The 26,080-nt window shown below is 43.4% G+C and overlaps 1 protein-coding gene across 2 annotated transcripts in view; it reads right to left on the reverse strand.

Annotated features, from left to right (window-relative positions):
• ATL1 (atlastin GTPase 1) overlaps nt 1-26,080 on the reverse strand; it is a 137,109-nt gene that overhangs the window by 97,110 nt on the left and 13,919 nt on the right. For both annotated transcript variants that reach the window (XM_029598348.1, XM_029598350.1), the window contains exons 2-4: nt 24,221-24,468; nt 21,351-21,485; nt 3,272-3,376 (exon numbers count right to left, since the gene is read on the reverse strand). In XM_029598348.1, the coding sequence (XP_029454208.1) occupies nt 3,272-3,376; nt 21,351-21,485; nt 24,221-24,468 (488 nt within the window). The remainder of the gene's footprint in view (nt 1-3,271; nt 3,377-21,350; nt 21,486-24,220; nt 24,469-26,080) is intronic.

The following is a 26,080-nucleotide window of genomic DNA, read 5'->3' on the forward strand; positions in this document are numbered from 1 at the left end:
ACTTGGCTAGTTCTTTTTTCCTAATTGGAAGTATATTGATGTTTTAAGGTCCGGTGTAATATTTGTAGGGTTGTCTTTTCATGGGTAGGGTTATTATTTGAGTGTTGGCAGTTAGTGCTGTTTTGATATGGGAAGTTTAATACATTGTAATTGTAATTTAGTTTACTCTTGGCTTTCTGAGGGTCAAGCCCACACCCAATGTATGTTACAATAGGCATAATACCATATGGATTCCAAGTGTCTTTTTACTTTTTTGCAGGGTTTTCTGGTTGGCACCACAGCAGTGCATGTAAATATAGTAAACATGTTATAGTATTTTTACTTCAGAAGATTGTACTATGAATGCACATTTTTCATGTAAAATCTTATTACAAATGCACAATTTTTAATTGTGTGTGCGGAGGATGTGGCTGGAGCTGGAGGGTATGTATTAGCAGTAAGGACCAGTCTTGCGGAAGACACTTCTTAGTGTGTTTGTGTAATCCTGACTACAAGGCAAAAAAACAACCCCATCCTTCCATTCACTTACATACAGGATGCAAGGCTGTAAGGTTTTCCTAGGGTTCCTGATGCCCTGACTGCACTGGCGCCACAGAACTGTGCTGTCGTGGACCAGGCTTTCCCTAATCTCGGCTGCAGCAGTGATGCATATAGTCTTGGCCAGGGCTTAATTTTTATTTTTCTTAAGCTGTGGAGGAAGCCGGCAGTATGGATCACTTCTGGTACCGCCCCCCCAACTAGGAGTAGGAAGGCAGAGCAGAGCCTAGGGCAGCATTTCCCCAATAAGGGAGCCTTCAGACCTGATCAATTGTGCCATGGAAAAGTCACCTCTCTGCCTGATTCTCTAATCCAAACCACCACCTAGCTCTACTCACAACACTGGCCGTCTGCCAGTAATGAAAACGGCCCCTTTATTGGTGACCATTTTCATTACTGGCAGACGGCCGGTTATGAAAACCGATGCCAAGACAGGAAACAGAAGATAGGATTAAATGGTCAATTTTCTCAGTGGAAAAGGGTAAACAGTGGAGTGCCTCAGGGATCTGTACTTGGACCGGTGCTTTTCAATATATTTATAAATGATCTGGAAAGGAATATGACGAGTGAGGTTATCAAATTTGCAGATGATACAAAATTATTCAGAGTAGTTAAATCACAAACGGATTGTGATACATTACAGGAGGACCTTGCAAGACTGGAAGATTGAGTATCCAAATGGCAGATGAAATTTAATGTGGACAAGTGCAAGGTGTTGCATATAGGGAAAAATAACCCTTGCTGTAGTTACACGATGTTAGGAAAAAGATCTAGGCATCATAGTGGATAATACTTTGAAATCGTTGGCTCAGTGTGCTGCAGCAGTCAAAAAAGCAAACAGAATGTTAGGAATTATTAGGAAGGGAATGGTTAATAGAACGGAAAATGTCATAATGCCTTTGTATCGCTCCATGGTGAGACCGCACCTTGAATACTGTGTACAATTCCGGTCGCCGCATCTCAAAAAATATATAGTTGCGATGGAGAAGGTACAGAGAAGGGCAACCAAAATGATAAAAGGGATGGAACAACTCCCCTATGAGGAAAGGCTGAAGAGGTTAGGGCTGTTCAGCTTGGAGAAGAGACGGCTGAGGGGGGATATGATAGAGGTCTTTAAAATCATGAGAGGTCTTAAACGAGTAGATGAGAATCGGCTATTTACACTTTCGGAAAATAGAAGGACTAGGGGACATTCCATGAAGTTAGCAAGTAGAATATTTAAGACTAAATGGAGAAAATTATTTTTCACTCAATGCACAATTAAGCTCTGGAATTTGTTGCTAGAGGATGTGGTTAGTGCAGTTAGTGTAGCTGGGTTCAAAAAAGGTTTGGATAAGTTCTTGGAGGAGAAGTCCATTAACTGCTATTAATCAAGCTGATTTAGGGAATGGCCTCTGCTATTAATTGCATCAGTAGCATGGGATCTTAATGGTGTTTGGGTACTTGCCAGGTTCTTGTGGCCTGGTTTGGCCTCTGTTGGAAACAGGATGCTGGGCTTGATGGACCCTTGGTCTGACCCAGCATGGCAATTTCTTAGGTTCTTATGACCTAGCAGCTGCTGGAGAGGCAGTAGTTGTTAAAGAGGTTAGACCTTCAATAAATGAAGATAGTTATCCCTATTTGATCTTAAACCTAAGAGAGAAGGTGGTTTTTGAATCTGAGTCCTTTACCACTTCCTTTCTTGATACCTTGGGGGAAGTTTCAAATAAAATTGCTCCCATACAGAGTAAAGTGGTTAAAGTTAATATTAGGAAAGTTCCATGGTACAATAGGGATTTGTGTGAAAAAAAAAAGGATAGTTAGAAGAGCTGAGCATAGATGGCGTAGGGCACCAACAACAAAGCAAATTATATCTTAACAGACCATACGGAAGGATTATAGGGCCCAGGTGAACATTGCCCATAAGGCTTTCTGTTCCACAAAATTATTCTCCATAATTTGCCCAAAGGAACTATTTAGCATTATTAATGGCCTCATTAAGTTCTTTGAAAAAAGAAAAAAAATTGGAGCACAGTTTTACATCTCAAGATTTCATGGACTATATTATTATGAAGTCAGGTACCGTCTTGTCTAGGGTGCAAAGTGAAAAGATGAGAGATAGTTATGGAAGTAGTGATAACAACAGGACAAAGTGGGCTATATCTGAGCCTATTTTGAGAAAAGAAATAGAGGATATACTGAATGAGTTTAAGAACTCCTACTGTGCCCTGGATCCATGTCCATGTCCATCATGGATTTTTTCTTTATTGAAAGATGAGTTCTCAGATTATTTGGTTTAACTTAGTGACTTTCTTGATGTCTGAAGGTATAGTTCCCAATAGACTTAAAAGGTCTCAGGTTCGCCCGGTTCTAAAAAAAGGGAAACATTCCTCTGATCAGTGTTGTGATTACAGGCCTATTTCTAATTTAATTTCACTTGGAAAGGTTTTGGAAAGGGCAGTTTTTAAACAACTTAAGGAATCTTTGGATAAGAACAGTATACTTCATGAGAACCAAGGTGGGTTTAGACAATATCAAAGCACAGAAACAGTTTTGTTTGCGCTTAATGATTATGCTCTTCAGTAAATCGATTCAGGAAATTATGTAATATCTATATATTTGGATATCTCCTCAGCCTTTGATTCACTATGGATATCCTGAAAACCAAACTGGATGAGTGTGTCCTGAAGACTAGTTGAGAAGTAATATCCAAAAAAAAAAAAAGGTACAACTCACCATCTCTTGCTATTGTTACCTGGATTGAGCTGATCATAGTACTAAGTGCAAACACAGTGGCTGAATCTCTCAGTGTTGATTGGCTATCAAAAGTTCCCTGAGTATCCATCAGTAACACTGCAACCTGTGGAGAGACAACAATAGCAGAATTTCCAGATTAGAATATGCAAATATTAAGCAAGGTGGCTAAAACTCTGTCTCACTTTTCATTAACTGTTTATTTCATTAGATCACACACAATCTCACACACACACACACACAAGCTTCTTTAAATTCTAAACGGTTACAGTAGAGGCTGTCTGCTTTTAACTGTTGTATTTTGGTTCTACTGAGCTAATATAACAGAGGAAAGTATATCAAACAGGCACCCAACAGATTAGCAAACAAATAACTGGTGCCTGAATATTTCACAATATACTTTATTAATAATAAATCCCCAGATACATCTTATACTAAACAAACACATATATATTACAATATTGTAGAATTAAAATAAATAGTTCTCACATTCCCAAATAAGGACCGTTATAATGGTGTTGCCACGTGAGAGGGTAAGGCCAGCAACAAAGTCAGTGGCCAAGTGGGTCCAGGGTTCCTTGAGGGCTGGCAGTGGCTGTAACATTCCCCAAGGTTGAGTTTGAGAGCTCATGTTCATGGCACATGTGAGACAGAGCTTTATGTATCACTTCACGTAGGTCTTCATCTAAGGCCACTAGTAATGGTGAGAAATTAGCTCCAGGGTTTGGGTAATGCCAGGGTGTCCCACCAGACAGGAATCATGGGCCCACTGAAGAACCTTCTGACATAGACATTGAGGAACAACAGTCTTCCCAGGGATAACTGTCACTGTGGCAGCAGCCACAATCCTTGCAGAGTCGATAAATTGTGAGGGATCCAGAGATCCTACTGGATCAAAGGAGCAAGAGAGGGCTTCAGCCTAATGGTTTTTCTCAGCTGGGCGGTATCTGAGTTCAAAGTCAAACAGGTTGAAAAACAGTGACCATTGGGCTTGTTGTAGGTTCAGTTGTTGAGTTTGCACAAAATGTTCCAGGTTTTTGTGATCCATGTAGATAGTCTCAGGGTGTCTGGCCCCTTCCAAGAAATGTGGCCATTCCTACAAAGCTAGCTTTACTGCTAGCTTTGTAGGAATGGCCACATTTCTTTGAACCCATAGCCTCCACCGAAATAATAACCATCATAAAAAAAATCAACCCAGCTTCTCACCCCCTTGACCCTATTCCAATCAAAATACTAAAACTAATCCCAGAAATCATAGCCAAACCAATAGCGGATATCATCAACATATCTCTAGAATAAGGAAACTTCCCAGATGCCCTTAAATGTGCTATCAACAAACCAATACTCAAAAAAACACACCTGGACCCCACCGACCCCACCAACTTCAGACCCATATCAAACCTCTCCTTTATCTCAAAAATCCTCAAAAAAAACAGTAAACCACCAACTCTCCGAACATCTGGAAAACCATAAAATACTCTACCCATCCCAACACGGATTCAGAAAAACACTCAGCACCGAAACACTCCTACTTTCCTTCACCGACTCAGCACTCAGAGGTCTTGATGCCGGCCAATCCTACCTTCTTATATTTCTTGACATTTCCGCCTCATTCAAAACTGTCAACCACAACACCCTCATCACCAGACTAAGTGAAATCGGTCTAGATGGCACCACAATCAAATGGTTCAACCCATACCTATCAAACAGAACCTACAAAGTAATCCTCAACAACAAGGAATCAAAACAACTCCCCCTTTCACACGGCGTACCTCAAGGATCATCACTCTCCTCCACCCTTTTCAACATCTACATGCTCCATTAGGTTACTCCTCCATGCTAGGGGACTATTAGGGGATGCCTCCAATGGCAAAAACTACTGGTATCTCTAGCTCAAAGCTATCTTCTCCAGGGCTGGCATGCCAAATATGGAGTTTGATGGCACCATTTCAGGAACATAAAACTCAACCATTCCCTCCAATTTCTCAGGGTATCCAGGCCTTCCATAATCCTGAAGATGTCTTCTGGTTCCATGATGGCACAAAACCTTTCCTCCAGTCTGGTCGGCCAGTAAAATGAAGGCCTACTGCCCCCCATTTTGGTCTGGTGTTGCCATTTCCTAGTTATCTTCTCCTAGCATGTTTGCAGTCCTGGTATCAGTGTCCAATTTTCTTGATGGTTCTTGATGTCAATCCTAAGCTGCTAACTTCTACTGCTATCGCTTAATAGATGTACTCCTCCTCAGCCAGAGACTTCAGTGTTGAATCTTTACTGAACAGGATGCTGTAATTGCCTAGAACACATAGCTGGATCTTATCTTTCTCCTGTCTGCTGTACTACAGCATCTGCATACATGCCCTGGCATCATCAGTACCCGTGATTAGGCCTTTCTTCTTTAGCTCCTCCTCCAGCATGCTAGTTGGGCCTTCCTGCTATCTCCTTCTGTCCTCCCCTGCCTCCACTTTCTCCTGTTGTCTCATGTTCCCCTCCATCCTCTGCCTACAGTGCCTTAACACTGGACTCTTTCTGCCTTCCTCTAACTCTGACTTCACTATAATCTTCCTCCTAATCCTACCTCTACTATTTAAGTACATAAATGTCATACTTGGTCAGACCAAAAAGGTACATCAAGCCTAGCATCCTTTCTCCAATAGTGGCTAATCCAGGTCACAAGTGCCCGGTAGGACCCCAAAGAATAGGTCCAATCCTTCTTGCTTATCATCAGGGATATGCAGTGGCCTTCCCAAGTCTACAAGGTTAACAGTGGTTTATGGACTTTTCCTCCAGCAACTTGTCTAAACCCTTTTTAAACCCAGGTAGGCTAACTGCTTTCACCACATCATCTGGCAAAAAATTCCACAGTTTAATTGTATACAGAGAGAAAAAAATATTTTCTCCAATTTGTATTAAATTCGCTACCTATTAACTTCATGGAGTGTCCCATAATTCTAGTACTATTGGAAAGGTTTAATAACCATTCCCGAAAACTCACAGTGTTAGAAGTGTTTCATCTACTCCCCTGATACTGGAAATGTAACAGCTTTTCTAGAAGACTCTGGTGAAGGTCATATTAATGTTGCAACATTAGTGGTTAATTTGGTTTTGGAACCTGATAAAGCCTGGATTATGAAACTGTTCTTTAAAACACAAAGATGAATTGTTTTATCACTGTAAAATTATAATTTTTCCTGATGTGGCTCATGCCACTCAGTCAAGACAATTTTATTGTTAAAACCCAAAGTATTACAGATTGGTGCTATGTTCTACTTAAAGTATCCAGCAAAATATTTAGTTAGATACCTTACTGTTAACTACGTTTTTTTCGAACCTAGCTATTTGATGTTTTTTTATATCTGGCAAGGTTCCTTTTGATACTACACAATTTGATGTTCTGCATTTCTTGGCTAAATTTGGGTATTATCTTCTATAAAATTATGGGTCGGTGAGTCAGTGAGCTGTCCCATTCTTTTCTTGCTTTTTTGGAAATGTATTTGATTGAGGCCCTTCCCCCCTTCAATTTTGTGGGCTTTTGTGTATTTCTTTATCTTATGTGATATATGTATTGATATTAATTCTTATTTGTACACTTTCACTGCAAGATATGTTTCTAGAAATTTTGTTTTTGTTTAAATGTGAAGGTGGATGATTGAGCTGTCTGGGCGGTTCTAGCTTATCACAGCAGGACTCGCCGTCAGGCTTGCTGATACCTTCCTTTAGATGTTACTATATTGGAGTTATTACTGCCGACCAGAGTTTGTTGATCATTCTTTACTTAATCCTCATCTATATATTAGGTAGGGGAAGGGAGGGGAAGGTGCGGGGGGGTGGAAGGAAAGTTCCCTCCGAGGCCGCTCTGATTTCGGAGCGGCTTCGGAGGGAACGGAGGCAGGCTGCGCGACTCGGCGCGTGCAGGCTGCCGATTTTGCGCAGCCTTGCGCGAGCCGACCCCGGATTTTAATTTGTTAATAGAAATCAAATAAATAAATGAAAAAAGGAAGATATAATAGCACCATGGATTGATACAGAAGTATTATATCTTCCTTTTTTCATTTATTTATTTGATTTCTATTCCACTTTTTAATATTTCAAAGCAAGATATCGTTCAGGTACTGTAGGTATTTCCCTATCCCCAGAGGGCTCACAATCTAACAGGGTCATTCATCAAACCAGGTTAGGGCCTTATGATGCGATAAAAGGGGTCTAATGCACGATAAACGCGTGATCATGAGTACGGTATGCAAAAGTTAGAAAATTATGCAAATGAGGGACTCCTACTGTACTACATGGTAAAATAAAGCACACTAACGTAGGATTTAATGTTGGATTTAACTACACCTTTTTTTTGTGCGGTAGAGGAGAAAAACAGTTTATATCATGTCATAGTGGCTGTTATCGCGGGTATTATTCCGAGTGATAAAATAAGGGCTTTTCTGACACATACCTACATAGCCATGCTGGGTCAAAAAAAACCCCACCTTTTCTTACATGCTTTGACTTCCTAAATCTTTAATGTTAGGGGGAAGTATACTAGTAGTGGAATACTGGCTGCTTCACTGGGCCACATAAGCAATGGAAGCGGGATTTGCGCACACATGAGCGCATCCATTTCAAATAAGGCACATATGTATACCCTTTCAGCCTGTTATACCATTCGTACATATATGCGCCTATGTTATAATGGTCACGGCCATTCTATTACATATGCGTGTATACGCTCGCATGGTATAACAGGCTGGACGCGTATATTGGGGTAGATTTTTAAAAACTACGCCTGCGCGTACTTTTGTTCGCGTGACCAGCGCAAACAAAAGTACGCTGGATTTTAATAGATACGTGTGTAGCCGCACGTATCTTTAAAAATCTGGGGTCGGTGCGCGCAAGGCTGCGCAAAATTGGCAGCCTGCGCGCGCCGAGCCGCACAGCCTGCCTCCGTTCCCTCCAAGGCTGCTCCGAAATCAGAGCAGCCTCGGAGGGAACTTTCCTTCCCCCCCCACCCCCCACACCTTCCCCTCCCTTCCCCTCCCTAACCCACCCCCCTACCTTTGTTCGAAAAGTTACGCCTGCGCGCATCAGGCCGGCTGCTGGCGCGCCAAGTTCCGGTCCGGGGGCTGGTCCGGAAGCCGTAGCCATGCCCCGGGCCAGAACCATGCCCGCAGCCCCGCCCCCCAGAATGCCCCCTATGACTCATCAGCCATGACATGCCCCCAACACGCCCCCCAGGAAAGCCCCGGGACTTATGCACATCCCGGGGCTTTGCGTGCGCCGGCAGCCTATGCAACATAGGCTCGGCGCGCGCAGGGGGAGCTTGGGGCAGGTTTTCGGGGGATACGCGCGTATCCTATGTGCGTACCCCTTTGAAAATCTGCCCCATTATTTGAAATAGATACGCACATGTGCATACAAATCCCACTTCCACCACCTAAGTGGGGGTATTTTAAGGATGGGATAGAATTTCACATGAATGTGTTCTGGGCTGCTGGGGGGGGGGGGGGTGTTTGAGAGGAAACGAGAAGGTGATAATTGAAAATGTTTGTTTATTTTTCTGAATAGCCTTTGGAGTGCATAAGAGACACTGCTGACACCATTGCGAGTTTCACCAGTTTGTTCCTAGTTCGCCCAGGTGAGGGATAGGACTTCCTAACCTCCTAGTTTAAATGTCTTCCTTTCTCCCTGTTATCCCCAACCTGTAATAGCCCGCTGACTATCCTAGATTTTTTTCTTTTATGACATGCATGCCATCCATAGCAGTAGTAAAGTTACGAGGCAGGGGACCCTGGCACACGCTTGTGCGTGTAAGTATATATGCACACATCTATTGGCCTCCTCCCACATTCCTACATCCTGCCCCCTTTTCTGTATTTTTTTTCACATGTGCGCATAGTGGGAGATATGTGCATACTCTGTCAGCTTTTAAAACCCGCTCGGCGCATGCCAGCCAGAATTTTGCAAGTATTTCCTGGTTTGAATGCACGACGTGCTACACCGCAATACTTTGTCCCGTGATGTAAGATTTTATCGCAGGTTATGAAATTTACCTACATGATGCAGTATTTAAGAACTTTTCCTAACCATGCCCCCCTTTTTTATATCCACTAACACATCACGTTCCCGTGGAATTTATAGCAATTTGATGAATCTAGGCCTAAGTTTATAACTAAGGCAATGGAGGGCAAAGTGACTGGTACAAGGTTACAAGGAGTAGCTAGTTTCCCAGCCCTCTGCTCTAACCAGTAGGCTACTCCTCCACAATTTTAATTTTCCATTCCTTTCCTTATAATATGTAACATTCTATTTGCTTATTTTGACTGCTGTTGCACACCTCTTCCCTCTTCAGCACGAACACCACTCTATTGGCTCTTTCTCACTCTCATTACCTCTGCCATCAGGCACATCCCACCCAGGCCTGGCACTACTGGGTATGCCAACTGCAATTGCTGGTGTCTTGGTTGAAAGGGAAAGGGCAAAGGGCTTGATAGTCTTTTTTGGAAAGGGAAAGAAAGCACAATCTCAGATCTTGAGGAGGGAAATGCCTTCTCCTTTCCAATCATGGGTGCAGGACTCTGCTCCCTCTGGCTGATTTAAACTGGGCCCTTCACCCTTCTAAAAGGTCAGCCATTGTAGAGCCTATCCTGCTGGCAGATGAAGTTGAACAGGCCCCTGGGGCCTCTGCCAATGGTCAAAGAAGAGAGGACGAGCATGCATGAGAGAGAGAGAGCTAGAGTGTGCATGTCTGTGTGTGTGTGTGTGTGAGAGAAAATGAGAGCACGCATGTTCGAGTGAGGGCATGAGTAACAGCGCACATGTATGAATGAGTTTATGAGAGAGCGTGTGTACAAGTGAGAATGAGCATATATGAGAAGGATGGTGTGTGAGGGAGAGCATATGTGAGTGAGAGAAATGGAGAGTGTGTGTGAATGCGGGTCCAGGGAGGAGAGGGTGCATGTGTGTGAGAATGAACATGTGTGTTAGAATGTGCATAATGTGTGAGAGAGAGAGAGGAAAATGTTTGTGCACCCCTACACACTCACTAATTCATTACAATTTCAGGGTATCTGGATATCAAAAGTTCCCAGGTAAGGAGCACAGGAGATTTGTTTTTATCCTTATTTGTTTGAATTGTTGGTTATTATTTGACATGTCTGCTGTTTTGAAATATTGTATAGGTGTTATAAAAATTTTAATACATTTTCCAATGAGATTTTAATGATTGGATATTTTATTTGCCAGCTGTTTTGAAATATTAATTCTTTTTATTAGTATGGTTTCACCATTATTGATTTACTGTATATTTCTTGATTTTATTGTTTGATGGTTTATGAGGAATAGTGAATCTGTTTTTCCACTGATGTACAGCATACAGAGTCTGGCCTGTTGAGGTTTCCAGTTCAGTTTGTATCTACGTTTCCATTTATACTTTATGGTCTCTTTATTCTGTATTTGGTGAGTGTGTCATTGCTCTGCATTTGTGACCAAGGTGAAGTATTCTGCTGACATGTAGTTAAGGATCTATAGCAGTCTGGCTTGTTCTGAGTTCTTAATAGGAGGTGTATTAGTGTTTTAGGGCATGATGTAAAATTTATAGTATTGCCATTTCATAGGTATGGTTGCTACTTTTTGAATGCTGGCAGTTAGTGCTGTTTTGGTATGGGAAGTTGACTATTGTAATTGTAATTAAGATTACTCATGGCTTTGAGGACCAAGCCCATACCCAACAAGCATTACAGTAGGCCTAATACCATATGCATTCCAAGCATCTTTTTGTGCTGGATTTTCTGGTTGACACCATAACAGTGCATATAAATATAATACACAAATTGTTGTAAGTCAGAAGACTGTACTTTTTTTTTTTTTTTTTTTTTCTGTTTTCAAAATTTTCACAAAATTACATCATGAAATTATTCATTAATGAAATACGGTACATATTCTGGAATACAGCATAATATAATATAACACATGAATCTGTTTAAGAATCAAATTACCTTCCATATACATTCCTAAATATAAGAATTCGGGGCAAGTAAGAAAAATGAACGAAAGTAGATGTAATTTAATACACGTAAATAGGAATTAGGTAGGGGAGCAAAGCACTTAAATTTAGTCAGTTACTCTGCAAGATTTTCTACAGGGTGTCCTACCAAGAAATCCCTCAATTGGATAGGGTCAAAGAAAACATAGTTATTCCCTTTGTAACTTATACAGCACTTACAGGGAAATTTTAATATAAACCGGGCACCTAAATTAAGTACCCTTTGTTTCATAATTAGGAATTCCTTCCTTCGTTGTTGAGTACATTTAACTATATCGGGGTAAATCCATAGTTTTGCTCCGTAAAACAGAGCAGTTCTATTCCTAAAGAACCTTTTCATTATAAAGTTACGATCTGATAAAAAGGCAAATGATATTAACATTACTTTCCTTTCTTTGACCTCTGTCTCTACGGATAATTCCAGTATGTCTGAAATATCCAGAGGTGGTATATTTTGCTCTTCCTGAGGGACTCTTTGAGACATATAATATGCTCTAGTGCATACTGGAAATGCAGTCTCAGGAATCTTTAGAATTTCTTTCATGTATGTTTTAAATAAATCTATTGGGGAAATTAATCTCACCACAGGGAAATTTATTACTCTCAGATTTAACATTCTAGAACTATTTTCCAGTTTTTCCAATCTTTTTCCCATGGCGCTTTCTGATTTCACCAAATTCTTTTGCAAATAGTCCATATTCTTAACGTTTTCTTCCTGAAGCTTTATTTGTTCTTCCATAGTCCCAATCCTAGTGGCATTTCCTTGGGTTTTCATTTCTATGTCAGACATCGAATGGGCAATTGACTTTAAAGCAGTGTCTATTGCTTTTAGAGCATACCACACTTTCCCAAGAGTCACATCCTCTGGTTTTCCAACATTTATTTCCAATTTGGGGATTTCTTTAGCTGACTCACCCCTCTCTTGCAGCAGTGCCGGTCTGATATTCTCCGAGGTTCCAACCGCAGTTCGGGGCCTCTCCTCTCCTCTGGCCCCTCTCTCCGATATCTCACTCGCCGGTTCTCTCTGGGGGGTGTGCATACTTGCACCTTCCTCTCCCAGGTCCCCCGAAGTAGGTTCCCAAAGCGCTAGGTTCCAAATGCCCTGGGGCTCTTCAGGCACAGAATCAGCTGTGCTCCTCGGGCGCTCCGGCCTCACTGGCTCACCAGGGCTTAGCGTCACATCCGGGGTCAGGGGTGAGTCTGCTCGTTCCGCAGGCTCTACACCAGCGACCAGCCCGCTTGGCGTCCCGCTTGCTCCCGCCAAGAAGCCTTCAATCCGCGGCTGGGAGGGGTCTATGCTCGGGGAACTTGTTACGATCCCCCGAACCTTCCCCTTGCGTTTCGTATGGGGCATATTTTTTCGGAATTCAGATCGAACAGGAAAAACGCCGCGGAGCTCACTTCTTGGCATCCTACCTGGCGGCCATCTTGCCCCAAGACTGTACTTTAAATGTCCATTTCATGTAAGATCTGTTATTTTAAATGCATAATTTTTAATTGTGTTTGAAGAGAGTGGCACAAGGCTGTAAGATTTATCTTTATTAAAATTTATGAATTGCTTAACATGAATCTAAGCGATGTACTTAAAAAGTCATAAAAATTTGAAACGCACAGAATAAACACACACAACACATAAATCTCTGCATTGAAACTTACATGCTGCTCTGGTCTTAATCATCTACCTTCCTGACAAAATTAATAATTTGCTTGCTTAAATAAAAATGCCTAGGGCACTTAATATGCTTGTACCTGCCCTGGGTTTAGGAGATAGGTGTCACTTTTTTAAGTTTACATTGCTGGAGGGAGCAAAAATGCTAGCACCAGCTTTTTCCCCACTCAGCCTCCTATTCACACTCTCAGCACTCGTACTTCTAGTACGCCTATGCATCCAGACAGACAATCATGCACTCCCTGCCATACTCCATTCTCTCCAATCTCAAGCACTGTGTTATGGTTATTGGTGTTTGGGTGGATCCTTGGACACTGTGGCAGCTGACCACGCCTACTGGGAGCAGTCCCGTGAGGGACCACAGTGTCAGGCTAAACTCCAGACAGACAAACACAGAACTGAATCTTTATTTAAACAATATATGGAACCACCAGAGGTGGCAGTAGTGAGTAGTGGTTGTAGAGCCCGGCTGGGCAGGTCTCTCACAGGACGCTGGAACAGCGGATCCTCTGTAGGCAGTGCTGTAGTGGAAAAGAGACTGAGAATTATGAGCACACAAAAGAATAGCATTCAGAGTCCCAAGGAGAATAGAAGAGCTCCGAGACAGGGAGAGCAGGCCCTCGAGGAGCGAGTACCTGATCCCTTAGAGCAGAGAGACTCAGTAGCATTGTACTCACTAGCAGTAGCAGATATTCCTCTAGACAAGAGGTCTGGCACCAGAGCAGAGGGCAGGCCCTCGAGGAGCGAGTACCTGATTCCGGTGAAGCAGTACTATAGAGAGAGATGTTTCTGTACTCACAGATGGTGACTGTAGTTAGTTCTTCCAAGTAGAAGGTTGAGGTTGCAGGCAGCGACACAGGGAACATGGGCCCTCGAGGGGCGAGTACCGGTTTCCTGATAGCACCTGAAAGAAGCAGAGAGGCCCCCAAGGAGCGGGTATCCAATTAGTGACCCCGAAGGGTAGTAAGAGTTCCAGTAGAGTAGCTTAGGAACGGAGAGCGAATCCCATCCGTAAGAGTTCCGGTTGCTAACTCAACAAGCTAGCAAATGAAGTAGGCAGATATACCCTGGATTCATGACGTCAGAACAGAGGGATGCCTCTGAGGTTTGCGCCAACATGAAAATAAAGATGAGGGCGGCGAGCGCCCGCGCGCCCTAGAGGTACCTTGAAGGAGAATAGCGGGAGGCAGCACCTTAGCCGGTCCAGGGATACCAGAGAGGTCGGCAAGCAGACGCCACAGCGGCCATCAGTCCAAGGTGAGCGGGAGGAGCCGCAAGTAGAGAGGTATAGGTGGTGTGAAGCTGTCAAAGACCGACGGATGCAACAATACCCCCCTTCAAAGGACGGCCTCCAGCCCTTTTACCAGGATTCGGTTTGTGAGGATGCATCTGATGAAATTGAAGAAGCATCTCTTTGTCCAGGATATTTGTCCAGGATCTCTTTGTCCAGGATATAAGAATTCAAAAATAAATAAATTTGCCATCGGCTCCCAAGAATTTTCTTCGGGGCCATAACCTTCCCAAGATAGATGGTATTCCCAAGTTTTGCCATGTCTTCTTACATCCAGAATAGCTTCAGCCTTATATTCAAGGTCTTCTTCTGTGGTAATAGAAGTTGGTTCTGGAGACTTGGGTGAGAACTTACTGAGAATGAAAGGTTTCAAAAGTGAAACATGGAATGCGTTGTGGATTTTCAATCCAGGCGGTAGCTTCAGAATGTACGTAATGTTGCCAAGACGTCAGAGAATTGGAAACGGTCCAGCATAGTGTGGAGCAAATCGAGTCAAAGGTAACTTTAGTCTCATGTGCTTGGTTGACAATCAGGCTTTGTCACCAGGTTGAAATACATGTTGTGTCCATCGGTTCCTGACGCCCTCTCTCCGCCCTTCTCACCTCTATGGCGCCTCCCTCTTTGCCCGCGGGAAGATTGGCTGCCGCGGCGTTCCTCTGCCGAGGTCCTCCGGCAGCCCCAGACCAGCTCCACGCTGCTAACCGCCATGTTTCCTGGAGGCCTAGGGGTGCACACGCGGCCCCGACTGAAGTACCGGCGATGGCGCGAACCTCGGGGGCATCCCCCGAAGATGACGTCACCCGTGACGGATATTTAAGGTCTTAGAATTTGCTAACACATCGAGTTAGCAAGGGGTTTTACTACCTAAGCGATTAAAAAACAAGGACCATCTGGCTTGTCTGTGGTTAAGACATTGCGCATGGCGGAGATACTCTAGATTCTTATGGTCTGAGAATATGGTAATTTGATGTTGAGCGCCTTTGAGCAAAGGCCGCCATTCCTCGAATGCCATCTTAATAGCCAGGAGCTCTTTATCTCCGATCCCATAGTTCTTCTCTGCAGGAGAAAAGCACCGCGAGAAAAAGGAGAAGGGATGTAAGGTTTTAGAATCTCCAGTTTGGCTCAACACGGCCCCTACTCCAACATCTGAAGTGTCAACCTCCACGATGAAGGGTCTGTTGGGGTCCGGGTAACACAGACATGGCTCTGAGGAAAAGGCAGTCTTTAATTTCTCAAACGCGGAAATGGCCTCCGCAGACCACTTTGAAGCGTTGGCCTCTTTCCGTGTCATCGCAGTTAAGGGCACTGTTAAAGAAGAATAGTTCTTTATAAAGCTTCTATAATAATTTGTAAACCCCAAACATCGTCTCAGGGCCTTCAGACTGGTAGGTTGAGACCAGTTCTTGATACGCTCTAATTTTTGGAGATCCATCTGGAAGCCTTGTTTTGATACGATGTAGCCAAGAAAAGGCACAGATTCCTTGTGAAACTCACATTTCGATAATTTGGCATAGAGACGGTGTTCTCGAAGTCTCAGTAATACTTGTTTGACATCTGCTAGATGAGTAGGCATATCTTGTGAAAAGATCAAGATGTCATCTAGGTAGACAATGACACATTTGTACAGAAGGTCCCGCAGAATGTCGTTCATCATGTTCTGAAACACGGTGGGGGTATTGCACAGGCCAAAAGGCATCACCATATATTTGAAATGGCCGTCTCGAGTGTTGAAAGCTGGTTTCCACTCATTGCCTTCGCGAATGCGAACCAAGTTATAGGCTCCCTTCAGGTCAAGTTTTGAGAATATCTTGGCCCCTTACAGTTAATCAAACAGCTCTGAGATCAGAGGTAAGGGGTATCGGTCTTTAATCGTGATCTTGTTCAGACCTCGATAGTTGATACAAGGACACAGTGTACCGTCCTTTTTCCCCTCGAAGAAGAAGCCTGTGCCCGCAGGAGACTTAGATGGTCTAATGAAACCCTTTTGCAAATTCCCCTCAATATACTCCAACATGGCTTTATTCTCCACCACCGACAGGGGGTAGACACATCCTTTAGGAGGTTCAGCAATAGGTTTCAGCCTTATGACACAGTCATAAGTTCTATGTGGCAGAAGGATGTCAGCTGTTTCTTTGGAGAACACATCATGAAATGATGCATACTGATACGGCAGTCCTGGCATCACTGGAGTAGTAGGCATACAGAGAACAGGAGTAACCTCCTTTAGGCATTTGCCATGGCATTCTGGGCCCCAACGAGAGAGTTCTAACATGACCCAATTAAATTGCAGCATATGCAACTACAACCAGGGTAACCCCAGAATGATAGGATGCATGGCCTTCTCTAACACAAAGAAGGAAATCAGTTCGATATGGAGGGCGCTGGTGCAGAGGGATACCAGTTCGGTATAACAGGTAATAGCACCCGGTAAGGGCTCCCCATGTATAGATGATAAGAGTAGTGGAGTCTTCATAGTGGTGAGGGGAATCCTCAAGTGTTCCTCTAAACGTTGAAGATTAAAATTACCTCCTGCCCCTGAGTCCACTAGGGCAAGAGTCTGAAACTTCAACAGTCCGCAGATCAGAGAGACAGGGAGAGAGAGCGGAGGAGAGGGCATAGTGAGGCCTAAGAAGAGTTCTCCCACAGGACTTAGGCCTGTTTATTTCCTGGACATATCAGGAATGTTTGGACTGCATGACCAGCTTGTCCACAGTACATGCAGAATCCATTCCTCTTCCGAAGTCTTCTCTCTTTGGGTGTCAGGTGTCCGCGACCAAGTTGCATCGGTTCTTCCTCACTGGCAACGGGAGTCAATGGAACCATCCTGAGTGCAGGCTTAGCATGAACATCCTTCTGAACAGGTCCTTTTCAAGGATTGAGCTCTAGCACCTTATCACGAAGCCGGTGATCAATTCTAGTAGCCAAGGCCATTAGCTCATCCAGCAAGTCAGGTGTTTCATGAGCAGCCAGCTCGTCCTTCAAGCGGAAATCCAAACCTTTGAAGAAGAGAGTTTTCAGGCATCTAGGGTCCCAATGTAGTTCAGTCGCAAGAGTCTTGAACTCTATAGCGAAATCAGCCAGGGGCCGGTTGCCTTGCTTCAGGTCCACCAATGTAGAACCAGCAACAGTGTACCGGGCAGGATCATCAAAAACGGATTGAAACAAGTCCATAAATCCATCAATATCCTGAAGTTTAGGGTCTTTGCGTTCCCACAGCGAGGAAGCCCAAGTCAGAGCCCTTCCATCCAGGTAGGATAGAATATAAGTAGTCTTGGTGTAGGCTGTGGGAAATGAGTAGGTTGCAATGCAAAATGCATACAACACTGGTTTAAGAATCCTCTTGTTCTGTGAATCTCTCCAGAAAAACGTACTGGAGCAGCAAGAGGCACGATAATCTTTATAGTTACTTCAGGTTACTGACCTTCGTTGCTGGATATAGAACCTTGATTCTTCTGTGCGTGCAGCTGATGAAACGTAGTGGTTAATTTCTCCAATGCGTCTTGTTGTTCAGCAACGCACCGGGCCAGGTCTGGAATGGCCTGCAAGGCTTTGAGCTGAGCCGGATCCATGGAGTTAGCAATCTGTTATGGTTATTGGTGTTTGGGTGGATCCTTGGACACTGTGGCAGCTGACCACGCCTACGGGGGGCAGTCCCGTGAGGGACCACAGTGTCAGGCTAAACTCCGGACAAACAAACACAGAACTGAATCTTTATTTAAAAAGTATATGGAACCACCAGAGGTGGCAGTAGTGAGTAGTGGTTGTAGAGCCCAGCTGGGCGCATCTCTCACAGAACGCTGGAAACGGATCCTCTTGAGGCAGTGCTGTAGTGGAAAGAGACTGAGAGTTATGAGCACACAGTAGAATAGCATTCAGAGTCCCAAGGAGAATAGGAGAGCTCAGAGACAGGGAGAGCAGGCCCTCGAGGAGCGAGTACCTGATCCCTTAGAGCAGAGAGACTCAGTAGCTTTGTACTCACTAGCAGTAGCAGATATTCCACTAGACGAGAGGTCTGGCACCGGAGCAGAGGACAGGCCCTCAAGGAGCGAGTACCTGATTCCGGTGAAGCAGTACTGTAGAGAGAGAGATGTTTCTGTACTCACAGATGGTGACTGTAGTTAGTTCTTCCAAGTAAAAGGTTAGAGGTTGCAGGCAGCGACACAGGGAACATGGGCCCTCGAGGAGCGAGTACCAGTTTCCTGATAGCACCTGAAAGAAGCAGAGAGGCCCCCGAGGAGTGGGTACCCCGTTAGTGACACCGAAGGGTAATAAGAGTTCCAGTAGAGCTGGAGTGGCAGAGTAGCTTAGGAACGGAGAGCGAATCCCATCCATAAGAGCTCCGGTTGCTAACTCAGCGAACTAGCAAATGAAGTAGGAAGATATACCCTGGAGTCGTGATGTCAGAACATGGGGACGCCCCTGAGGTTCGCGCCAACGTGAAAATAAAGATGAGGGCGGCGCGCACGCATGCGCCCTAGAGGTACCTTGAAGGAGAATGGCAGGAGGCAGCACCATAGCTGACCCGGGGACACTGGAGAGGTCAGCAAGCAGATGCCATGGCGGCCATCAATCCAAGTGAGCGGGAGGAGCCGCAAGTAGAGAGGTATAGGCGGGGCAAAGCCGTCGAAGACCGACAGACGCAACACACTGTCACGCCTCTCTTGAAAATCCTAACACGGACATGCACAACACGCAAGACAAAGACCAATAGAGAGACACTCACTCTCACAAAGACAGCAGAAGACAAAATAGGAAGGAAAATGGTAGAGGAAACATGAAGCAGGAGGCATTGCAGACAGCACACATCCCAAACCACATTCTCTGCCACCTGATTTTATGCCTCCACACCCAAATCCAGTTGCTCTCCTCAAGCACTGACAGCCAGAGAATGTGCCAGCCTACAATTTCTCTGTTTTTATTTCTCCAGAGGAGAAGTTGAGAGAAAACAGCACTGTTTGTGTGCTAAATAACGCTCAATCAGTATTTGCCAAAATTGTGAATAAAACTTAGCATGCACAGTACAATTTTGTGATCGCAGACTCTCAATAGCATTATGCAAGTTTAATATGCATGCTAAACAATTTAGCACTTTCATGTTAACAGGTCTTAGCATGAAGCTTAGTGACTGGTCCCTATGTGGTTTAAGAGTGATTTATAAACAAATTTAATTATTAAAAAAAAAAAGCTGCCATAATTAGAGAGGTCTATTTAAAAAAATACATCGGATAAGTCATTCAGGATATTCAGTGGGATATATGTCTTGCTGAATATTCTCTAACAAAATTATCCGGGTATACCTATCCAGATAACCTTGAAACCTAACCGCCATATCTGAATATCACTGGTTGGTTTCAAAGTTATCCAGGTAAGGGTTTCCAACACTTTAAACTTAACTGGCCATATTCAAAGAATATGGCTGATTAAAGAGTGATTCCCAATTTTAAAAAAATGGAATGGGCCTATTGGCCCAATCCCCACCCCCATGAAAAACAACTGTTGGACAGCGAAGAGCCCCCCTAAACAGTAAAAAAAATCATGGAAGTTGTTGCAGGACTATAGGCCCAAAAAGCTCCCCTCCCCTCTCCCCAGCTTTCCCCTCCCCCTCCCCAGCCAAATGTAAAAAAATTTTTAGTAAAGCAGGGCCCTCCCCACATCAATCCAACCCCTTCCACACCACCCAGAATACACCCCCCCCCCCCCAAAAAAATAAACATGATTAGGAGCACAGAATTATTCATAACATTTATCCAAATAAATCAAAGTTATCAGGTTAAATGGTTTTGAATATTGGACTCTAGATCCACTTTACTTCACACTGTCCTAAATAAAAAAAAATCTTACTACAAATTCCCAAAAATTTCTTATCTAATAATTATAACTTGTCATTCCACTAATGCACAAAAAGCCATTATAATTCACATCTACTAATGCATACAAACAGTTACTACTTCCAAGATCCCACATATATATTCAATTCTAGGGCAACAAACTATCACTTTTAAACAATGTTAATCATCTTATAGCCATCAAACTTTAAGTTTTGATGGATAGCATGTATACTCTGTATATTTTTGGTGAGCACAAATTTTGATTTTACAGATTTACTAATAAAAATCTCATATTTCATTACTTGCTAACATGTACCAGTCTCTAAACATTAGATTGAGGAGTCCAAATAATTTCATTCTAAAAAGGTTTTTAATTATATCAGGGATTAATGATCCATTTTAAAAGCAGTACAAATCTACTTAAATTCAACATGAGTATCTCCTTTGAGGGGTAACCGTTCCTAGCACACAGCACAGGCTGCAAATAGTACAGAGGTCTTTTTTTTTCCTCTCCGCAAGTCATAGCCATGAAAGTCGGAACAGAAATCCCAAAACAGATTAAATTAAATCTTCCTCAAAGCAAATCTCAAACACTTGGAGTGCCGCCCCACGGATCTCAAGAAGCCATCCTCCTCTGCTTCATTCAGGCACTCCTAGCTCAGCAGGGCTTCTGGTTGCAGCTCTCTTGTCGATCAACCTTCTATGGAAGGGCGGATCATTTATGCTTCCCATGGTGGAGCAGAGTATGTGGATTTGGTTAATTGCACACTTAGTTGTGTACAGAGGACATTAATGGGTCTATTTCATGAATTTGTTATCCAAACGGATTAGAACTAGGTCTGTCAACACAGCAATGCTAGCATGACAACCTTTCTCGGGGCTTCTCCCACACTCTTATTATAATAAAGGATTCTCAGTTTACAGCTGAAAAAACCCCACAAGTTGTAATTTTTTTAGGCTCAATGTCCGATTTACTAAACTTTTTACACACAGAGACCAGTAAAAAAAAGTCTTCCTAAATCAGGTCCTATGTGAGTTTATGGAAGACGTGTGTAGTAGAGGGTTCAGAAACTTTTTTTTTTTAATGGAAATTTCATCCCGACGACTCGTGAATGGGTGAATAAAACTGCAGTAATGCTGAAGGGTATTGATTCCGAATCATCCCCTTTCAGTCAGACATTGAGAAATCTAACAAGATGTGGGCTGGGGGTGGAACACAGGCATGCCAGGAGGCGACTTGTACGGAGACGCAAATCTCATACCTACCTGTCTGCCGTCAGGTTTGTCAACTATGAAGACTTCGCTCCATATTTGGATGCCTGTGGTCTCTCGCTCAGAGCCTCCTCTCCACGAGAAACCCGTTAGAGGTTCATTATAGTCCCCAAGCCAATCATTGATTTCCTGGAAGTAAACGAGAATGAGAAGCAAACCTTACTCTTCTCTGCCCACACAAACGCCTGCAGTTCACTCCAGTCATGGTCTATCCAGTAAAAGTTTCTCAGGTGAAAGCGTTTCCTTCTCTTCTCTTGCAGTCTCGACCTAGGTTACAATCGCTTTCTGGAGTATACAGTCGCTCACGGCCACTGCTCATATTTTAAAGATTCTACGCAAATCTCTTCTTGCCAGATTGTACACGGGCAGTCTGTGTGCATGGAAACACAAGCTCGTAGCCTGTTGTCTCAGGCTTTCCCAGCACATAAAAACCCTGACAAGTAAAGTTTGTTCACAGGGTTTCAGAAGTCACAGAGTCCATAAGAAAGGCAGAGTTCCAACAGCCCCACTATAATAACCATCAAATACTCAATGCCACATTCACCTAATTAGTGCCCCTTTCACTAATTCTGTTTCATTGAAAGTGATGCCATCCTTAGGATTGAAGCAAGACTAGTTGAGTTAGGGAGATGTGCCAAATTAGAACCTGCCCGATGCATATCTATGGCTCAAAATTCAAGTGACTCAGGTGGCCCTCCGCAGGTGCATCTTCCATAGCAGCGTGCTGCTTCCGCATGAGAAAGGGGGGCTCCTGTCCCTCCACACCCCCCCCCCCCCCCGGCACAAAGCAGCAACCTCAACTGGGAGAACCTGGGCTTGCTGCCGGAGAAGTAAAATGGGGTCACAAGGGGGGTCTCATGGCCACTGCACAGAAGAGCATGGGACAGTGCTCTCTGCTTCCTGACCCAGCCGCTCTCTTCCTTCTCCAGTCTCTCTCTATCGCACCAGCTTCCCGGGCATGGACAGGAGGAAGAGAAGGCAACCATCGGGACAGAGAGCGATTTCGCTGCCACCTGTGATGCCTGCCCTTCCCTGCTTTGATTTTGCCACCAGCTGCCTCCGAGCCCTGCTACTGCCTTGCTCGTGACAGATGCTCTGCTGGCGCTCTCTACGCGCCATTGGAGAGAAAACAAGAGAAGGGACATGGAGGGAGGGAAATTACTAAGAGAAGAAAGAGAGATGGAAAGCAAACGTTGGGGGGAAGAGAAAAGGAGAGGGAGGACCATGAAATGAAGAAATGAAGGATAAGAGGCAGGTAGGAGAGAAGTAAAGCATTGGTAAGGAAGGGACAGAGCAAGAAGGGGAGAAGAAAGAGTCAAATGAGATTACAGATAAACATCTGACAGACAAGTGAGGGAAAGATGGATGAAGAAAAGAGAAGCACAGAAAAGAGAAAACTAAAAGGAGAACCGGGAAACAAAGGTCAGAAAACAGACAGACATGATGAAATCAAAAAGACATACCGAAGAGAAAACTACCTTCAACAAAGTAGATTTTTAAAAAATGTATCGTGTTTGATATAAATTTAGAATTTTTGTAAACAGTTGAAAAGGGTGCAGACGTCAGAGGTTGAGACCCTCTGTTCTAGGCAGTCCCACTCTGCAGCTGGCATATATCCTTGGCAGTGTGGACAGGAATAACTGGGCAGACTGGATGGACCCGCTGGCCTTTATCTACCATCATCTATTATGCAGTCCGCACATCTGCTACTGCCCAGCAGGGGGGGGGGGGGTCATGAAACTGGCAGTGGATTGATATTGGATGACTGGTAATAACTTTATGCTAATGTAAAAAAAAAATCATACGCCACTTGCATGCTTAAAAGAAATATGCAATGTGAAATATATACGATACGATTTACATGGGTACTCCTTTTTACACTTTCAAACTCATGTGACATCACTATCACATGCTACAGTCCCAATTTTGTGGGTTCCACATCCTACAGCTGCTCCAGTTTTCTCCAGCACCGGCCCACCCTGTAGTTATTGTATAAACCTCAGTCATTATTCACTGCACACATCTGGTTCTGCGGCGGCCGTATCACTAGCCACTCCCCTAAGAACAGAAGCATCTCCACTGTAAGATCACAAGCTTGTGCACGCAGCTGTGAAACTAGATTTAAGACTACAAGGATACCACTCAAGCATTGTTCTAAAGGTGCATGACATGAAGTCGTAATAGCTTTGGGATATTTTAGTAGGAGGAAGGAGTGCTGAGCGCTTAGTTATCACCATTTTTTGGTTCTAGTGAAAACTAATTGCTAGGTTGGTCCTTGCTGATTACAAGTGCCTGCAGTTGTATGCTGTGGAGAGTTTCCAATAATAGCACTGTGGTTTTAATCAACAGCACCCGGTGGAGGGAAATAAAGATGTAGATATGTGTGCACAGGACTGCACAGACTGTGGGATATATCATATTTCATTTCACGTGCACTCACATAATGTAATAGCACTCCCTTAAGAAAACTGTAAAAAGTAACCCAGATCCCCTGACCAGCTAGGTAGAGGAAGCCTGGAGTTTGTTTGTTGTTTTTTTTGGTCTCCTCCGTTGACACTACATGGCATTAAAAAGGCTGCAGGACTAAGGTGCTGCAAGGTATCCCAAAACAGGATTAGTCAGAAATTGGATCAATATTTCAGACAGCTGGGATAAATGTGGGTAATTTTAGTTTATGTTATACGCTCATGTGGGACCGCATTCAAAGATGTATTTTTTTGACCTAGATACATAACTGAGAAGAGAATGTTATTTCAATAGACTCCTTGGTATACATCATCAAAAGAGCACAAGGGATAACCAAGCAAGGGATGCAGAGAGACTTACTGGAGAATAAGAGGCAGCCATAGGCCTGTTAAACGTACCATTTTGTACATATATCGCAGCATGAAGTCCATCAGAAACGATTTTCCTTTTCTAAAAGCCCCAGCCACAGATACAGCAACCACTTCTTTGTCTCTGATAGCCTTTGCCAGAAGGATGCGGTTCAGTGCATCTTCATCCAGTTCAAAGGAGTGGTCGTCTTTAACAATAAGGACCTGGACTGGCCTAGCCGCCCTCTCTGCTTCCTCTTCTTCAGAACTCCAGTCGTAATTTTTGCCTGAAAAGCCACCTGTGAGCAACAAAACCCAAAGAGTTACTCTCAGTAATACTCAGTCACATTTTTCAGTGCAGTCTAGGCTGGTAGCTAAACTTTCTAGGATTCCGCTGTAAATGGAATTCTTTAAAAACCGGGATGGTTATACCAACTTGGAAATAGCTGGTAACTGTTACTATCAGAACTTGACCCTGAATAAGTTATCTAACCTTCCTGTTCTTGCTCTGGCTGTCCTTTCATTAGCCTTTTTTCTTTAAGCGCCTGATTTAGATCACATCAGGCTCTGAAACAAACGCAGTCCCAAATCTAATTCAACATAACTTGAGGTTCTCTCTATATTTCACAGTATTAGAAATAGTTGAATATTCAATTCGAAACTGGAAAATTAAGTTAGCCCAATAAAAAGGTATCACCTACAGCTTGTTTGTCGACCTTTAATTTTTCTTTCATACAGAAATGTGTATCTGGTTATGTCTACTAACCAATGGCAAGAAAGCTTTCAAAATGCTCAAAGCTGATCAATGGGCAGGGCAGTTATAAAAATGATCAGTGATGTCACACTGTGCTCTGACATACCACAGATTTCAATGAAACTGGCTTGTTTCCCTACAGGACATAAAACAAAGAAGGAATTCTAAGTGAGGGGATGGGGGAAGGGATATTGAAGGCATATGAAAAGTGAAAACTGAAGAAGGGTTCACAGGGTGCACTATCATGGGGGGCAGAAATGTGAATGAAATTGGATGAGTAGTTCAATAAATATTGGGGCAGGAAACAGTCTTCATGATTTTATAAGGCCTGTTTCCTTATAGGAAACTAGGGTAAAAAAAAAAAGAGATTATTTTTCATATTCTTATCTTAGCAACAGGCAAGCTGTATTATCTCAGGAAACAAAATGAACCAATAAAAAAACCATATGGGGGAAAATCCTTTCTCAAGTTCTTTTTCACTGCTTTACTGCTTGATTAGATATTTCTTTTCCCCTTGTAACTTATTTTTTTCTCATTTAAAAACTCTCCTTATGAGATGATATAACTTTTCTGTTGCTATAAGAAAATGCATTCAAGTTGTTTAATTTAGATTTGTGCTAATTCAACCATTTTCCTACTTAAAACATGGGAAAGTTTGATTTGAAACCTGATTCATCAAGACATTTTTACATAGACACAGAATGGGAGAAATGCCTTAGTAAATCAGGCCCTTAGATTGTATAGTTCTACCAGCTAGGCCGCCTTCTCTCTGATGGACTGTAAAGGGGTATTCCTGAAATATATTAGTAAATGCACTAAAATATTTGCAAACCTGAACAAGGAGCATATTTTTTAGTATATGCTGAACTTTACCAGGGGTGCTAAAGGTTGCGGGGACTTGCATCACTAAGGAATTGCTAAAAATCTAAAACTGACAATTGCATGTTAAAACTTGAGTTGCTCTTTGAAGCACAGTGGAAATCACTGGTTATCACTGGATCCAGATCCACAAGCAGACCAAAACACCAACGGGCCGATACAGTACAGTGCGCTCCGACGGAACGCACTGTTAACCCGCCATTGGACGCACGTTTTCCCTTACCTCTTATTCAGTAAGGGGCCGAAAACGCGCATCCAACCCGCTGACCCTAATAGCG

The sequence above is a fragment of the Rhinatrema bivittatum genome, chromosome 4 (assembly GCF_901001135.1).
Source record: "Rhinatrema bivittatum chromosome 4, aRhiBiv1.1, whole genome shotgun sequence".
NCBI classification, from domain to species: Eukaryota; Metazoa; Chordata; class Amphibia; order Gymnophiona; family Rhinatrematidae; genus Rhinatrema; species Rhinatrema bivittatum.